The sequence below is a fragment of the Oncorhynchus mykiss genome, chromosome 2 (genome assembly GCF_057628025.1).
Source record: "Oncorhynchus mykiss isolate SJ-2025 chromosome 2, ASM5762802v1, whole genome shotgun sequence".
Classification (NCBI taxonomy): Eukaryota; Metazoa; Chordata; class Actinopteri; order Salmoniformes; family Salmonidae; genus Oncorhynchus; species Oncorhynchus mykiss.
In genome coordinates, this window is record NC_143023.1 from 86966848 (window position 1) to 86984480 (window position 17633).

At 42.7% G+C, this 17633-nt stretch overlaps 1 protein-coding gene across 3 annotated transcripts in view; it reads right to left on the reverse strand.

The window, feature by feature from the left end:
• Positions 1-17633, reverse strand: part of LOC110498779 (transcriptional enhancer factor TEF-1) — a 96830-nt gene that overhangs the window by 16788 nt on the left and 62409 nt on the right. For all 3 annotated transcript variants that reach the window (XM_090211406.1, XM_090211399.1, XM_021575409.3), the window contains 6 exons: positions 14354-14418; positions 12988-13050; positions 7034-7159; positions 6893-6939; positions 6310-6371; positions 541-656 (listed from right to left, as the gene is read on the reverse strand). In XM_090211406.1, the coding sequence (XP_090067532.1) occupies positions 541-656; positions 6310-6371; positions 6893-6939; positions 7034-7159; positions 12988-13050; positions 14354-14418 (479 nt within the window). The remainder of the gene's footprint in view (positions 1-540; positions 657-6309; positions 6372-6892; positions 6940-7033; positions 7160-12987; positions 13051-14353; positions 14419-17633) is intronic.

The following is a 17633-nucleotide window of genomic DNA, read 5'->3' on the forward strand; positions in this document are numbered from 1 at the left end:
TATTTTGGCTACCATGGCTAGAAGAGATCTGTTATTTTGAAATAGGGGTCTCAAAGGAGCATAGGGGGTTTAAAAGGTGTGTGTGAACACTTATGGGAGATTCTGGTGCGGCGCCTGAGACAACGTTTTCCACCACCATCAATGATGGAAATTCTTGTGGAAGAATGATGTCGCATCCCTCCAAAAGTGTTTCAGACACTTGTAGACTCTATGCCAAGGCACAGTGAAGCTTTCTGGCTCGTGGCCCAACGCCCTATTAAGATACTTTATGTTGGTGTTTCCTTTATTTTGGCACTTACCTGTATGTTCCAGAGTCACTTTGGTATTTGGAGGGATTCTGCTTTGCTTGTTTTACCTTTTTTGTCTGAGAGAGTGTGTGAAGACATACACCAGTTTGAGGAAGTATGGTTGACCTCAGGAAACGGCACTAGTTTGGTCTGCTTTGGTCTGGTTTGGGATGCTGTCTGAGAAACAAGTACGGGTTTACCCAGGTGGGTTTTTCTGTGTGTGGGAAGGAAGACAGTAGGGCATGTAACTCACGGTGTCAGGGTCTCTCTGCTGCTCCAGGAAGGCAGAGAACTCCACCAGTCTGAGTTTGGTGGTCCCAATGGAGCGTCCCTGCCAGGCCGGGGCTGTAGCCGTGGGGGGCTCGTACGCTGGGGGATTACACACAACACTGTCACCTCACTATCCACCGTTTACAGGCACTAGGCAATCCAAGATGGCGTAGCAGTGCAAACGTGTTTTGTCATTGTCCCGTGTAAAAAAACAAAAAAAAACAATTTGTGTAAATATTTCAATATAATACATTTATATTTAAATTAAATATACCTTCCGGCAACCCGCCTCACCCAATGTGATACGGATCTGAAACTCCATCAGAAGCTAGCCATCAGATGCTAACTAGCTAATTATTTACTAGCTATTTAGTCATTGTTAGCCACTGCTAGCGGCCTTTACCTTTAGCTCAGACACTAGCCGCTTTTAGCCTGGATAATACCCACCAGTCTGCACAGCGCGATATCAACCCTGAGCATATCGGACTACTTTTCTCCACTACAACACCAGATTCCTGCCGTAAGCTCTGGACCATTACTCCAGATCATCGCAGATAGCAAGCTGCTACTGAGTGGCCCAGCCCCGAAGCTGCCGTAGTAATTCTGTCCGATGTGCCCTCAACCGACCCTAGTCGGACGTCGGTGAAGACGCATCTGCTAGCCCCGGCCTGCTAACTTTATGAACGCCATGTCCCCCGCTTGCTAGCGTAGTAACGACTACCTAACGGCTTCCCTGTTTCATCTATTGTTGTTCACTGGACCCTATGATCACCTTGCTACATAGCTGATGCCTGCTGGACTGTTCATTAATCACAGTACTCCATTTTTGTTTATCTGTTGGCCCCAGCCTCCAACTCAGGCCATGTGTGTAGTTAACTGACCCTCTCTGCCCATTCATCGCCATTTTACCTGTTGTTGTTGTCTTAGCTGATTAGCTGCTCCCAGCGGTGCCCTGGACACCATATGTGAATTGATTACCTCCCATCTATCTTCAGAGTTCGTTCTGTTAGGTGACCTAAACTGGGATATGCTTAACACCCCGGCCGTCCTACAATCTAAGCTAGATGCCCTCAATCTCACACAAATTATCAAGGAACCCACCAGGTACAATCCTAAATCCATAAATATGGGCACCCTCATAGATATTATCCTGACCAACTTAACCTCCAAATACATCTCTGCTGTTTTCAATCAGGATCTCAGCGATCACTGCCTCATTGCCTGCATCCGTTATGGGTCCACGGTCAAACGACCACCTCTTCACTGTCAAACGCTCCCTAAAAACACTTCTGCAAGCAGGCCTTTCTAAACAACCTGGAACGGGTATCCTGGAAGGATATTGACCTCATCCCGTCAGTAGAAGATGCCGAGTTGTTCTTTAAAAGTAATTTCCTCAGCATCATAAATAAGCATGCACCTTTCAAAAAATGTAGAACTAAGAACAGATATAGCCCTTGGTTCACTCCAGACCTAACTGCCCTCGACCAGCACAAAAACATCCTGTGCCGTACTGCATTAGCATCGAATAGTCCCCGTGATATGAAACTTTTCAGGAAAGTCAGAAACAAATACACACTGTCAGTTAGGAAAGCAAAGGCTAGCTTTTTCAAACATAAATTTGCATCCTGTAGCTCTAACTCCCAAAAGTTCTGGGACACTGTCAAGTCCATGGAGAATAAGTGCACCTCCTCCCAGCTGCCCACTGCACTGAGGCTAGGAAACACTGTCACCACCGATAAATCCACGATAATCGAGAATTTCAAGAAGCATTTCTCTATGGCTGGCCATGCTTTCCTCCTGGCTACCCCAACCCCGGCCAGCAGCGCCGCGCACCCCGCAGCTACTTGTCCAAGCCTCCCCAGCTGCTTCTTCACCCAAATCCAGACAGCAGATGTTCTGAAAGAGCTGCAAAACCTGCACCTCTATAAATCAGCTGGGCTAGATAATCTGGACCCTCTCTTTCTAAAATTGTCCTCAGCCATTGTTGCAACCCCTATTACTAGTCTGTTCAACTTCTCTTTCGAAACATCTGAGATTCCTAAAGATTGGAAAGCTGCCGCAGTCATCCCCCTCTTCAAAGGGGGAGACACTCTAGACCCAAACTGTTACAGACCTATATCCATCCTGCCCTGCCTTTCTAAAGTCTTCGAAAGCCAAGTTAAAAAATAGATCACTGACCATTTTCAATCCTACCGTACCTTCTCCGCTGTGCAATCCGGTTTCCGAGCTTGTCACGGGTGCACCTCAGCCACGCTGAAGGTACTAAACAATATCATAACCGCCATCGATAAAAGACAGTACTGTGCAGCCGTCTTCATTGACCTGGCCAAGGTTTTCGACTCTGTCATTCACCACATCCTCATCGGCAGACTCGATAGCCTTGGTTTCTCAAATGATTGCCTCAACTGGTTCACCAACTACTTCTCAGATAGAGTTCAGTGTGTCAAATGGGCCTGTTGTCTGGACCTCTGGCAGTCTCTATGGGGGTACTACAGGGTTCAATTCTCAGTCTGACTCTTTTCTCTGTATATATCAATCATGTCGCTCTTGCTGCTGGTGATTCTTTGATCCACCTCTACGCAGACGACACCATTCTGTATACATCTGGCCCTTCTTTGGACACTGTATTAACAAACCTCCAAACGATGCCATACAATACTCCTTCCGTGGCCTCCAACTGCTCTTAAACGCTAGTAAAACTAAATGCATGCTCTTCAACCGATGGCTACCCGCACTAGCATCACTACTCTGGACGGTTCTGACTTATATGTGGACAACTACAAATACCTAGGTGTCTGGCTAGACTGTAAACTCTCCTTCCAGACTATTTTTTAATTTTATTTAACTAGGCAAGTCAGTTAAGAACAAATTCTTATTTTCAATGATGGCCTAGTGGGTTAACTGCCTGTTCAGGGGCAGAACGACAGATTTGTTCCTTGTCAGCTCGGGGGTTTGAACTTGCAACCTTCCGGTTACTAGTCCAACGCTCTAACCACTAGGCTGCCCTGCCGCCTCATATTAAGCATCTCCAATACAAAATTAAACATAGAATCAGCTTTCCATTTCGCAACAAAGCATCCTTCACTCACGCTGCCAAACATACCCTCGTAAAACTGACTATGCTACCGATCCTCGACTTTGGCAATGTCATTTACAAAATAGCCTCTAACACTCTACTTAGCAACCTGGATGCAGTCTATCACAGTGCCATCCGGTTTGTCACCAAAGCCCCATATACCACCACTGCGACCTGTATGCTCTAGTCAGCTGGCCCTCGCTACATATTCATCGCCAGACCCACTGGCTCCAGGTCATCTATAAGTCTTTGCTAGGTAAAGCCTTGCCTTATCTCAGCTCACTGGTCACCTTAACAACACCTACCCGTAGCACGTGCTCCAGCAGGTATACAGTGCCTTGCGAAAGTATCCGGCCCCCTTGAACTTTGTGACCTTTTGCCACATTTCAGGCTTCAAACATAAAGATATCAAACTGTATTTTTGTGTGAAGAATCAACAACAAGTGGGACACAATCATGAAGTGGAACGACATTTATTGGATATTTCAAACTTTTTTAACAAATCAAAAACTGAAAAATTGGGCGTGCAAAATTATTCAGCCCCATTACTTTCAGTGCAGCAAACTCTCTCCAGAAGTTCAGTGAGGATCTCTGAATGATCCAATGTTGACCTAAATGACTAGTGATGATAAATACAATCCACCTGTGTGTAATCAAGTCTCCGTATAAATGCACCTGCACTGTGATAGTCTCAGAGGTCCGTCAAAAGCGCAGAGAGCATCATGAAGAACAAGGAACACACCAGGCAGGTCCGAGATACTGTTGTGAAGAAGTTTAAAGCCGGATTTGGATACAAAAATATTTCCCAAGCTTTAAACATCCCAAGGAGCACTGTGCAAGCGATAATATTGAAATGGAAGGAGTTTCAGACCACTGCAAATCTACCAAGACCTGGCCGTCCCTCTAAACTTTCAGCTCATACAAGGAGAAGACTGATCAGAGATGCAGCCAAGAGGCCCATGATCACTCTGGATGAACTGCAGAGATCTACAGCTGAGGTGGGAGACTCTGTCCATAGGACAACAATCAGTCGTATATTGCACAAATCTGGCCTTTATGGAAGAGTGGCAAGAAGAAAGCCATTTCTTAAAGATATCCATAAAAAGTGTCATTTAAAGTTTGCCACAAGCCACCTGGGAGACACACCAAACATGTGGAAGAAGGTGCTCTGGTCAGATGAAACCAAAATTGTACTTTTTGGCAACAATGCAAAACGTTATGTTTGGCGTAAAAGCAACACAGCTGAACACACCATCCCCACTGTCAAACATGGTGGTGGCAGCATCATGGTTTGGGCCTGCTTCTCTTCCGCAGGGACAGGGAAGATGGTTAAAATTGATGGGAAGATGGATGGATGGAGCCAAATACAGGACCATTCTGGAAGAAAACCTGATGGAGTCTGCAAAAGACCTGAGACTGGGACGGAGATTTGTCTTCCAACAAGACAATGATCCAAAACATAAAGCAAAATCTACAATGGAATGGTTCAAAAATAAACATATCCAGGTGTTAGAATGGCCAAGTCAAAGTCCAGACCTGAATCCAATCGAGAATCTGTGGAAAGAACTGAAAACTGCTGTTCACAAATGCTCTCCATCCAACCTCACTGAGCTCGAGCTGTTTTGCAAGGAGGAATGGGAAAACATTTCAGTCTCTCGATGTGCAAAACTGATAGAGACATACCCCAAGCGACTTACAGCTGTAATCGCAGCAAAAGGTGGCGCTACAAAGTATTAACTTAAGGGGGCTGAATAACTTTGTACGCCCAATTTTTCAGTTTTTGATTTGTTAAAAAAGTTTGAAATATCTAATAAATGTCATTCCACTTCATGATTGTGTCCCACTTGTTGTTGATTCTTCACAAAAAAATACAGTTTTATATCTTTATGTTTGAAGCCTGAAATGTGGCAAAAGGTCGCAAAGTTCAAGGGGGCCGAATACTTTCGCAAGACACTGTATCTCACTGGTCATCCCCAAAGCCAACACCTCTTTGGCTGCGTTTCCTTCCAGTTCTCTGCTGCCAATGACTGGAACGAATTGCAAAAATCGCTGAAGTAGGAGACTTATATCTCCCTCACTAACTTTAAGCATCAGCTATCTGAGCAGCTTACCGATCGCTGCAGCTGTACACAGCCCATCTGTAAATAGCCCATCCAACTGCCTAACTCATCTCCATATTGTTTTTATTTAGTTTTTTGCTCTTTTGCACACCAGTATTTCTATTTGCACATCATCATCTGCGTATCTATCACTCCAGTTTTAATTTGCTAAATTGTAATTACTTCGCTACTATGGCCTATGTATTGCCTTACCTCCTTACTCCATTTGCACACACTGTATATAGATTTTTTCTATTGTGTTATTGACTGTACGTTTGTTTATCCCATGTGTAACTCTGTGTTGTTGTTTTTTGTCGCACTGCTTTGCTTTATCTTGGCCAGGTCACAGTTGTAAATGAGAACTTGTTCTCAACTGGCCTACCTGGTTAAATACACTCACTAACATGATACCCATTAGCTATATCACTAGTAGCATTAGCCATGTAACAGTATTAATGCCCTGGTAATAGATGCCATTGGAGGTGCCAATAGGTGCCATTTTGTTTGAGCGTTGGCCTCAGATAAAGTGAAATGAGCTGATAGAAATAAGGTGGATTGGGTAAAAGGGCACCCTCACCTGAGATGGTGGTTGTTACAGCTGTCTGGCTGGGGTAGGCCTGCTGGGAAAATGGCTTAATGCTGAAGATAAAAAGACACAATTAGGAAGTTGACCTGGTTATTGTAATAATACAAAAAATGAACTGGCTAGATAAGTTATAAAATCGAGCTAACAAATTAGTTAAGTTATTACTTCATCATCGTATATTATCAATAACAAGACAGACACTTTATTTTATTTACTTTCCTGCTCTTTTGCACACCAGTATCTCTACTTGCACATCATCATCTGCTCATTTATCACTCCAGTGTTAATCTACTAAATTGTAACTATTCGCTCCTATGGCCTATCCCCTCATGCCTTTTGCACACACTGTATACATACTTTCTTTTTTCTACTGTGTCATTGATTTGTTTATTGTGTTATTGGCTTGTTTATTGTTTACTCCGTGTAATTCTGTGTTGTTGTCTGTGTCACACTGCTTTGCCTTATCTTCGCCAGGTCGCAGTTGCAAATGAGAACTTGTTCTCAACTAGCCTACCTGGTTAAATAAAGGTGAAAAAAATAAAAATTCAATAAAAGACACATTAGGACGACTTACTCTTGTGATGATCCAGGCTGGCCAGTGGATATCATACCCTGCCAAAACTAGGGAAGAGTAAATTAATGGACAATCAGGACAGCACAATGCACATCAAGTCAATTGTTACAAAATATGTGGGTTTAGTGAGGGGTGTCTTACTCCTGTCGCCCCAGGGAAGGTGGGTCTTGGGAGCCCCAGCTTGTTGTGGATGGCAGTGGCAGAGACGATCTGAGCCGAGGACATGGAGGCCATACTCTGCAGTGCCTTGTCTTTCACACTCTGGTCCTTCAGCAGAACACAACACAATGGCTCAGAGTGGTAGGACAAAGAACAAGCAACAACAGCCAAACAAACACACACACCCACACACATATAGACAACCTCACACACACAAGGCCGTCTATTTGCCTGAAAAATATGTGCTTTTAAGAGTACAGAATTCTATTGCTCTTCATTTTTCTCTGAGACTGGTGAATAAAAACACAGAACACCCATTGTGTTGTTATTGAGTCTTGAATTGAATACCTAACCATTTAAATGTGTTTTTCTTCTAAGGGCAGAGCTTGTCTTGTATGAAAAAACAGTACATTACCCAAACAGATTGTCACAAGTGGCGCAACTAAGGGCTGGATTTAATCCATATTGCAGAAGATCCGAGTTAAAATTCGAAGGTAATTTCTGATTGAGCTGACATTGGCAGCGTTTACTGCCGTCTCCTTTAGCGTTGGAACATTGCCTTTAAATTTCAATCGAGCTATAACACGGATACAGATTGATTCCAGCCCTAAGTGAGTTGAAAGAATCCCACAACCAAGGACATCAGGGCAAAATTCTAGTGTATGCTGAACATTGGAAAGAAAGCACTCCGGTGCTTGAGTTCTCTGTAGAGAAGTGGCATCTGTGGACATTTTATAAGTCGTACATTTTAATCAAATTTTGAAAAACATACAGTATCAGAAAAAGGTGTGGGCATACAGTTGAAGTATGAAGTTTACATACACTTGTTTTTCAACCACTCCACAAATTTCTTGTTAACTTCCTGGTGACCGGGAGCAGTATTTTCACGTCCGGATGAAATGCATGCCCAAACTCAACTGCCTGCTACTCATCCCCAGAAGATAAGATATGCATATTATTAGTAGATGTGAATAGAAAACACTCTGAAGTTTCTAAAACTGTTTGAATCATGTCTGTGAGTATAACAGAACTTATGTAGCAGGCGAAACCCCGAGGACAAACCATTCAGATTTTTCTTTTGAGGTCACTCTCTTTTCAATGGGTTTTCATTGGGAAACCATTTCTAAGGGACCTTCTTGCAGTTCCTATCGCTTCCACTGGATGTCACCAGTCTTTAGAAATTGGTTGAGGTTTTCCCTTTGTGTAAAGAAGAAGTAGCCCTGTTCAAAGCGAAGGTCACTTCAAGTGTACTGTTAGATAGAGGCGCGTGCCCAGAAAGGTAGCGTCAGTTTGTTTTCTTCCTGTATTGAACACAGATCATCCCGCCTTCAATTTAATCAATTATTTACTTAAAAAAATACCTAAAGTTGTATTACAAAAGTAGTTTGAAATGTTTTGGCAAAGTTTACAGGTAACTTTTTGAGGTATTTTGTACTCAAGTTGCGCAAGTTGGAACCGGTGATTTTCTGGATCAATAGCACAAACTAAATGGACATTTTGGATATATATCGACGGAATTAATCGAACAAAGGGACCATTTGTGATGTTTATGGGACATATTGGAGTGCCAACAAAAGAAGCTCGTCAAAGGTAAGGCATGATTTATATTTTTATTTCTGCGTTGTGTCGCGTCTGCAGGATTGAAATGTATTTTCTCTCTTTGTTTACGGAGGTGCTACCCTCAGATAATAGCATTGTTTGCTTCGCCGAAAAGCCTTTTTGAAATCTGACATGTTGGCTGGATTCACAACACATGTAGCTTTAATTTGGTATCTTACATGTGTGATTTCATGAAGGTTTGATTTTTATAGTAATTTACTTGAATTTGGTGCTCTGCATTTTCACTGGCTTTTGGCCAGGTATCCCAGAGAGGTTTAACTATAGTTTGGCAAGTCGGTTAGGACATCTACTTTGTGCATGACACAAATAATTTTTCCAACAATTGTTTACAGACAGATTATTTCACTTATAATTCACAGTGGGTCAGAAGTTTACATACAGTAAGTTGACTGTGCCTTTAAACAGCTTGGAAAATTCCAATGATGTCATGGCTTTAGAAGCTTCTGATAGGCTAATTGACATCATTTGAGTGAATTGGAGGTGTACCTGTGGATGTATTTCAAGGTTTACCTTCAAACTCTGTGCCTCTTTGCTTGACATCATGGGAAAATCAAATGAAATCAGCCAAGTCCTCAGTAAAACAATTGTAGACCTCCACAAGTCTGGTTCATCCTTGGGAGCAATTTCCAAATGCCTGAAGGTACCACGTTCATCTGTACAAACAATAGTACGCAAGTATAAACACCATGGGACTATGCAGCCGGCATACCGCTCAGGAAGGAGACGCGTTCTCTCTCCTAGAGATGAACGTACTTTGGTGTGAAAGGTGCAAATCAATCCCAGAACAACAGCAAAGGACCTTGTGAAGATGCTGGAGGAAACAGGTTCAAAAGTATCTATATCCACAGTAAAACGAGTCCTATATCGACATAACCTGAAAGGCCGCTCAGCAAAGAAAAAGCAATTGCTCCAAAACCGCCATAACAAAAGTCAGACTATAATTTGCAACGGCACATAGGGACAAAGATCGTACTTTTTGGAGAAATGTCCTCTGGTCTGATGAAACTTAAATACAACTATTTGGCCATAATGACCACCGTTATGGTTGGAGGAAAAAGGGGGATGTTTGCAAGCCGAAGAACAACATCCCAACTGTGAAGGATGGTGGTGGCAGCATCATGTTGTGGGGGTGCTTTGCTGCAGGAGGGACTGGTGAACTTCACAAAATAGATGGCATCATGAGGGAGGAAAATGAGGTGGATATATTGAAGAAACATCTCAAGATATCAGTCAGGAAGTTAAAGCTTGGTCGCAAATGTGTCTTCCAAATGGACTATGACCGCAAGCATACTTCCAATGTTGTGGCAAAATGGCTTAAGGACAACAAAGTCAAGGTATTGAAGTGGCCATCACAAAGCGCTGACCTCAATCCCATAGAAAATGTGTGGGCAGAACTGAAAAAGCATGTGCGAGCAAGGAGGCTTACAAACCTGATTCAGTTACACCAGCTCTGTCAGGAGGAATGGGCCAAAATTCACCCTACTTATTATGGGAAACTTGTGGAAGGCTATCCGAAACTTTTGATCCAAGTTAAACAATTTAAAGACAATGCTACCAAAAATTCTAACTGAGTGTATGTAAACTTCTGACCCACTGGGAATGTGATGAAAGAAATAAAAGCTGAAATAAATCATTCTCTCTACTATTATTCTGACATTTCACATTTTTTAAATAAAGTGGTGATCCTAACTGACCCAAGACAGAGAATTTTTACTAGGATTAAATGTCAGTAATTGTGAAAAGTTTAAATGTATTTGGCTAAGGTGTAGGTGAATTTCCGACTTCAACTGTACCTACTCATTCAAGGGTTTTTCTTTATTTTTTACTATTTTCTACATTGTAAAATAACACATATGGAATCAGGTATTAACCGATAAAGTGTTAAACAAATCAAAATAGATTTTAGATTCTTAAAACTAGCCACCCTTTGCTTTGATGACAGCTTTGCACACACACTCTTGGCATTCTCTCAACCAGCTTCATGAGGAATGCTTTTCCAACAATCTTGATGGAGTTCCCACATATACTGAGCACTTGATGGATGCTTTTCCTTCACTCTGTGGTCCTTTACTCTGAGGTCAGGTGATTGTGGAGGCCAGGTCATCTGATGCAGCACTCCATCACTCTCCTTGGCCAAATAGCCCCTAAACAGCCTGGAGGTGTGTTTACGGTCATTGTCCCGTTAAAAAACAAATGATAGTCCCACTAAGCGCAAACCAGATGGGATGGGGTATCGCTGCAGAATGTTGTGGTAGCCATGCTGGTTAAGAGTGCCTTGAATTCTAAATAAATCACAAAAAGTGTCATCAGCAAAGCACCCCCACACCATCACACCTCCTCCTCCATGATTCACAGTGGGAGCCACACATGCGGAGATCATCCGTTCACCTACTCTGCGTCTCACAAAGACATGGCAGTTGTAATCAAAAATCTCAAATTTGGACTCATCAGACCAAAGGACAGATTTCCACTGATCTAATGTCCATTGCTCATGTTTCTTGGCCCAAGCGAGACTCTTTTTATTATTGGTGTGCTTTAGTAGTGGTTTCTTTGCAGCAATTCGATCATGAAGGCCTGATTCACGCAGTCTCCTCTGAACAGCCGATGTTGAGATGTGTCAGTTACTTGAACTCTGAAGCATTTATTTGGGCTGCAATCTGAGGTGCAGTTAACTCTAATGAACTTATCCTCTGCAGCTGAGGTAACTCTGGGTCTTCCTTTCCTGTGGCGGTCCTCATGAGAGCCAGATTCATCATAGTGCTTGATGTTTTTTGTGACGACGCTTGAAGAAACTTTCAAAGTTCTTGAAATGTTCCTTACTGACTGACCTTCATGTCTTAAAGTAATTATGGACTGTTGTTTCTCTTTGCTAATTTGAGCTGTTTTTGCCATAATATGGACTTTTATATGGACTCTTTTACCAAATAGGGCTATCTTCTGTATACCACCCCTACCTTGTCACAACACAACTGATTAACTCAAATGAATTATGCATTATTCTACAAATAATCTTTTAACAAGGCACACCTGTTAGATTAAATGCATTCCAGGTGACTACCTCATGAAACTGGTTGAGAATGCCAAGAGAGTGCAAAGCTGTTATCATGGAAAAGGGTGGCTACTTTGAAGAATCTTGTTTTACACTTTTTTGGTTACAACATGATTTATTTCATAAATAATATGTGTTATTTCATAGTTTTGATGTATTCACTATTATTCTACAATGTAGAAAATAGTGAAAATAAAGAAAAACCCTTGAATGAGTAGGTGTGTCCAAACTTTTGACTGGTACTGTATGCGTGGGTTAATGGACTGCCTCACTGCCATTTGAATGAAAGAAGCCTTGGGAGAAGATGAGCATGCTGGCAATGACGACGCACTGAGATGGAGCATACGCAGTAGCTGCTGGTGATAGATACACACAGGACATACATTACACAGTACATAGGCCTTCCGCAGCAGAACACAACACTATGGATCTAAGAGCTGGGACACCTTCACATCAAGCTATACAGACGGGCCTGAAGCACAGCCAACAGTACAGTATATTGAGGGTGGTACTTACCATACATGTGACCTGAATGCAAAGAGATGAGAGTGGTTATATTCTTACAGGCCACTTATCACCTGTATACTTCGCTATTTGGACAAGACTAACTAGTGCCTGTATAACAACATAGGATGATGATAATGTTCCGATAGTTAGAGATGAAATGGGAGGTATTGACAGTGGTATGTAAAGCATGACCTTGCAAACATGGGCCATGCAAGCCGAACCTGCACAAACAGCTTCCGTGTTAAACGATAATAAGGTCAAAACTTCTGGCTGACTGCTAGCTCATCTACTGTACAATCAACAGCGAACACGTCTTGGCAGTACGCTGCCTGAATTTGCTGTCAGTGGCTTGCTGTCTTAACATCATGCATTGTGAATATTGTGCAATCTATTTTTCGTGATCAATATTTATATAACAAAAAAAATGATATTTCAGTATTTTCTTGCAAGTTGACGGAAGAGATCTGCATTGTACCACACTGTTTAATTCAATATTATGAAACTGAACATACAATTAAATCCTTGATCAGTGACAAAGAGTGAAGAACTATCACATTGCAAAGACATTTCAGTTCCGCTATTCTTTTGTTAGTTACAGGAAGCAATAAGAAACAGAGCACAACACGGGGAAGTCTGGGACTAGCCCATCGAATGCTAAACAGGAATATCAGATGTGAGGAATCTTAGATGCATCCCACCTGTCACCACGGCAACAGAAACAGGAAGCTACACAAACAGTGCAGTAGGCAGTAGCTCTTACCTTTAGCTTGGTGTGAAACTCCCGAGATTTCCGTCTGGCAAGAACCTGAATGTGACTGGAGACCTTTTGGGAGGGAGACAAGGGAACAGACTGTTACCATGGAGATGAAAAGAAAGCAGGCCTAACCCCGCCACTGGGGACACACACTCCTCGCTTGACAACTGCTGCCAGTGCCCTGTATCCCTCCACATTTCTCTCTGGCTAAGATTCAACAGTGAAAAAACACCTGTGGTCTTTTGACATCAAGTGCTATGCATCATGCAAAAACATTATTCAATAGGAGACCTGTTTTGATTCTATGCATAGCCACACAGCTCAAAGTGTCTGAGTTCGGCCTGTGGTGTCAGATGACCTGCATTCCAGCACCCTCTAAGGGCTGCACAGAAAATGGCAACGTGTGTACATCAGGGATTGGACAGTGAGTGAGTATACCTCAGGGATTGGACAGTGAGTGACTACTTCAGGGATTGGACAGTGAGTGAGTATGTACATCAGGGATTGGACAGTGAGTGACTACTTCAGAGATTGGACAGTGAGTGGTTCAGGTTTCATTACACAGTGCACAGCATATCTGAGTCAGTGTTTCCCCTATATTCATTTCTCAGCGACGTGCAGCCATTGCTAAATCGTTGCCGCCACACCAGAAAATGTGATAAATGTTTTAAGTAATACTAATTATATATATATATGGAGAGAGAGAGAGAGAGAGATAGAGAGAGAGAGAGATAGAGAGAGGGGGAGGGAGAGAGAGAGAGAGAGAGAGAGAGAGAGGGAGGGAGAGAGAGAGAGGGAGAGAGAGAGAAAGAGAGAAAGAGAGAGAGAGAAAGAGAGAAAGAGAGAGAGAGAGAGAGAGAGAGGGAGGGAGAGAGAGCGAGAGAGAGGGAGGGAGAGAGAGAGAGAGAGAGAGAGAGAGGGAGAGAGGGAGGGAGAGAGAGAGAGAGAGAGAGAGAAGGAGAGAGAGGGAGAGAGAGAGAGAGAGAGAGAGAGCGAGGGAGGGAAAGAGCGAGAGAGAGAGAGAGAGAGAGAGAGAGAGAGAGAGAGAGAGAGAGGGAGAGAGAGAGAGAGAGAGAGAGAGGGGAGAGAGAGAGAGAGCGAGAGAGAGAGAGAGAGAGAGGGAGGGAGAGAGAGAGAGAGAGAGAAAAAAAATAGGGTGTGTAAAACATTTTCAGTGTAAACTGAAATGTGTAGAATTGCAGGAAATTAGTTTTAAAATGGCAACATTTTGTCTCTGTGGCCAAGAGGAGGGACTCTGATATTTTGATTTCGGAGACCATGCCATTGGCCACGTCCATACCACTCACCCCCTTGCCACAAAAAAAAAGAAAAAAAAAGTGAAAACTCATATGGGAAAGGCAGTCCCTCTTACCTGCTTTCTTGTCCTTGTCTTTCCCGTTCTTAGTTTGATGTATCTTGCTATCAATTCATTGCGACCTGAGGGAAGAAACAAAGCACTAAGACAGCAGTCTGGGTGTGTAGGTAGTGGCCCCCTGACTTTTGTGTCCACTCTAGACAGGTGGGTATGTGGAGGGGGCCTGGTGGGGGAGACTAACCCTAACCCTCGTTCACTTGGAGGGGACCATTGTGTTAAGGCCACACGGACAGGCGGACAACATGTGACCTCGGCCGAACAAACAGCATCTGGGGGATTTAGTGGTGTGACCCTACTCCCAGCAGGCCCGCACTGTAATCTCCCGCCGCCCATGCTGGGGCCTCCCTTCTCTCAATCGTGTACACATAACATGACAATATGGGCATTCATGCAGACGCCCAATCCCCAGATCAAAGGCCGCAAAACGGCCAGCTGTAAGCATGCTTACTGCTGAATAATTCATTCTTTTCACCAGCTTGCAAACACGCTCAGCAGGACTTGGCAGGCACGCTAAACAAGAGAGAGGGAGAGAGAGGGTTAAGGAAAGAGTGAGAGAGGGAGGGAGAGAGCGAGAGGGATGGAGGGAGGGAAGGAGAAAGAGAGAGAGAAGATTAAAGACCCTCAACCTAACAGACGAAACCAAGAAAATCCCTCCCCATGATACTCATAAAATAGCCCACTATGAGTTGAGTAAGCTAATCTTTATTTTCAAAACTAGACAAAAAGATTGCACTGCCAGAAGAGAGCCAAGACAGAGAAGGTTCTGCACTGATGGACATTATTATAGTCAAACGTTTCAGAGGTAACACTGCTCTATTTCACTCAACTTTTTTCTGAAACCTTGTTCAAAATCAGGTCCATCACAAATCCCTGCTGTGCTTGTTTTCTCTGTAAAACCAGCCAATTAATGTCATTACTGCATGTGAAACATACATTCAAATTAGTTTTCTCTGAAAACACTTAGAAATAAAAGAAAATGCCTTGCAAATCCTTCAAGCAAATATCAACTAGACAATATATCCTTTCATGATCCCTCAAAAGCAGGAAAAATGGTGGGGAACATTTTACTAGCAGTGTTAGACCAGAATACAATGGACGTCTACAGGTAGTGTTGTAGAGGTGTGACGTTTAAACATCTAAACGAATTTGGGATCGTTAACATTTTGAAAAAATCCCTAACTGAAAACGTTTTATTAAATTAAAATCACAGTGCCGTCATCACAAGACTACCGCTAACAGATTGGTCCTGATCATCATCATCATAAAGGCAAAACAATGTTTTTAACAAAAACTGTGGTGGCGCTGATGGAGAAATTGTACAATGTACAAAGTGCAAGCTCTCAAACACCATATGTGGCATTAACAACAGAATGTTGGATGTCGATGAACATGCTGTCCTACATCACTGTGTAGTAGGATTTCATCTTCCATCAGAGGCACACAACAGAGAACCTAAAACGCCGTCTGGATGATATACGATTAAGACTATCCTACAAACAGGACATTAAAAACTGTAATATCTTATGTTTCACCGAGTCGTGGCTAAACGACGACACAGATAATATAGAGCTGGCTGGCTTCTCTGTGCATCAGCAGGACAGAGCAGCTGTCAATAACTGCTGGTGTGCGAAGTCTAATATTAAAGAAGTCTCGAGGTATTGCTCGCTTGAGATAGAATACCTCATGATAAGCTGTAGGCCACACGAGCCGTCTATTTACCACCACAAACCGATGATTGGCACTAAGACCGCACTCAACGAGCTGTATAAGGCCATAAGCAAACAAGAAAATGCTCATCCAGAAGTAGCGCTCCTAGTGGCCGGGGACTTTAATGCAGGCAAACTTAAATCTGTTATACCTCATTTCTACCAGCATGTCACATGTACAACCAGATGGAAAAAAACTCGACCACCTTTACTCCACACACAGAGACGCGTACAAAGCTCTCCCTCGTCCTCCATATGGCAAATCTGACCATAATATTCTCCTGATTCCTGCTTACAAGCAAAAATTAAAACAGGAAGTACCAGTGACTCGCTCAATACGGAAGTGGTCAGATGCCGCAGATTAGAGGTCGACCGATTAATCGGAATGGCCGATTAATTAGGGCAGATTTCCTGTTTTCATAACAATCGGAAATCGGTATTTTTGGGCGCCAATTTATTTTTTAATATATTTTTTTACACCTTTATGTAATCTTTATTTAACTAGGCAAGTCAGTTAAGAACACATTCTTATTTTCAATGACGGCCTAGGAACGGTGGGTTATAACTGCCTCGTTCAGGGGCAGAACAACAGATTTTCACCTTGTCAGCTCGGAGGATCCAATCTTGCAACCTTACAGTTAACTAGTCCAACGCAATAACGACCTGCTTCTCTCTTGTTGCACTCCACAAGGAGACTGCCTGTTACGCAAATGCAGTAAGCCAAAGTAAGTTGCTAGCTAGCATTAAACTTATCTTATAAAAAACAATCAATCATAATGACGAGTTGCCTACACATGATTGATGATATTACTAGATATTATCTAGTGTTTCCTGTGTTGCATATAATCTGACTAAGCATACAAGTATCTAAGTATCTGACTGAGTGGTGGTAGGCAGAAGCAGGCGCATAAACATTCATTCAAACAGCACTTTCGTGCGTTTTGCCAGCAGCTCTTCGTTGTGCGTCAAGCATTGCGCTGTTTATGACATCAAACCTATCAACTCCCGAGATGAGGCTGGTGTGACCGAAGTGAAATGGCTGACTAGTTAGCACGCGCTAATAGCGTTTCAAACTTCACTCGCTCTGAGCCTTGGGTGGTTGTTTCCCTTGCTCTGCATGGGTAACGCTGCTTCGATGTGGTGGCTGTTGTTGTTGTGTTGCTGGTTCGAGCCCGGGGAGGAGTGAGGAGAGGTACGGAAGCTATACTGTTACACTGGCAATACTAAAGTGCCTATAAGAACATCCAATAGTCAAAGGTTAATGAAATACAAATGGTATAGAAGGAAATAGTCCTATAATAACTACAACCTAAAACTTCTTACCTGAGAATACTGAAGACTCATGTTAAAAGGAACCACCAGCTTTCATATGTTCTCATGTTCTGAGCAAGGAACTGAAACGTTAGCTTTCTTACATAGCACATATTGCACTTTTACGTTCTTCTCCAACACTTTGTTTTTGCATTATTTAAACCAAATTGAACATGTTTCATTATCTGCTTGAGGCTAAATTGATTTTATTGATGTATTATAATAAGTTAAAATAAGTGTTAATTCAGTATTGTTGTAAT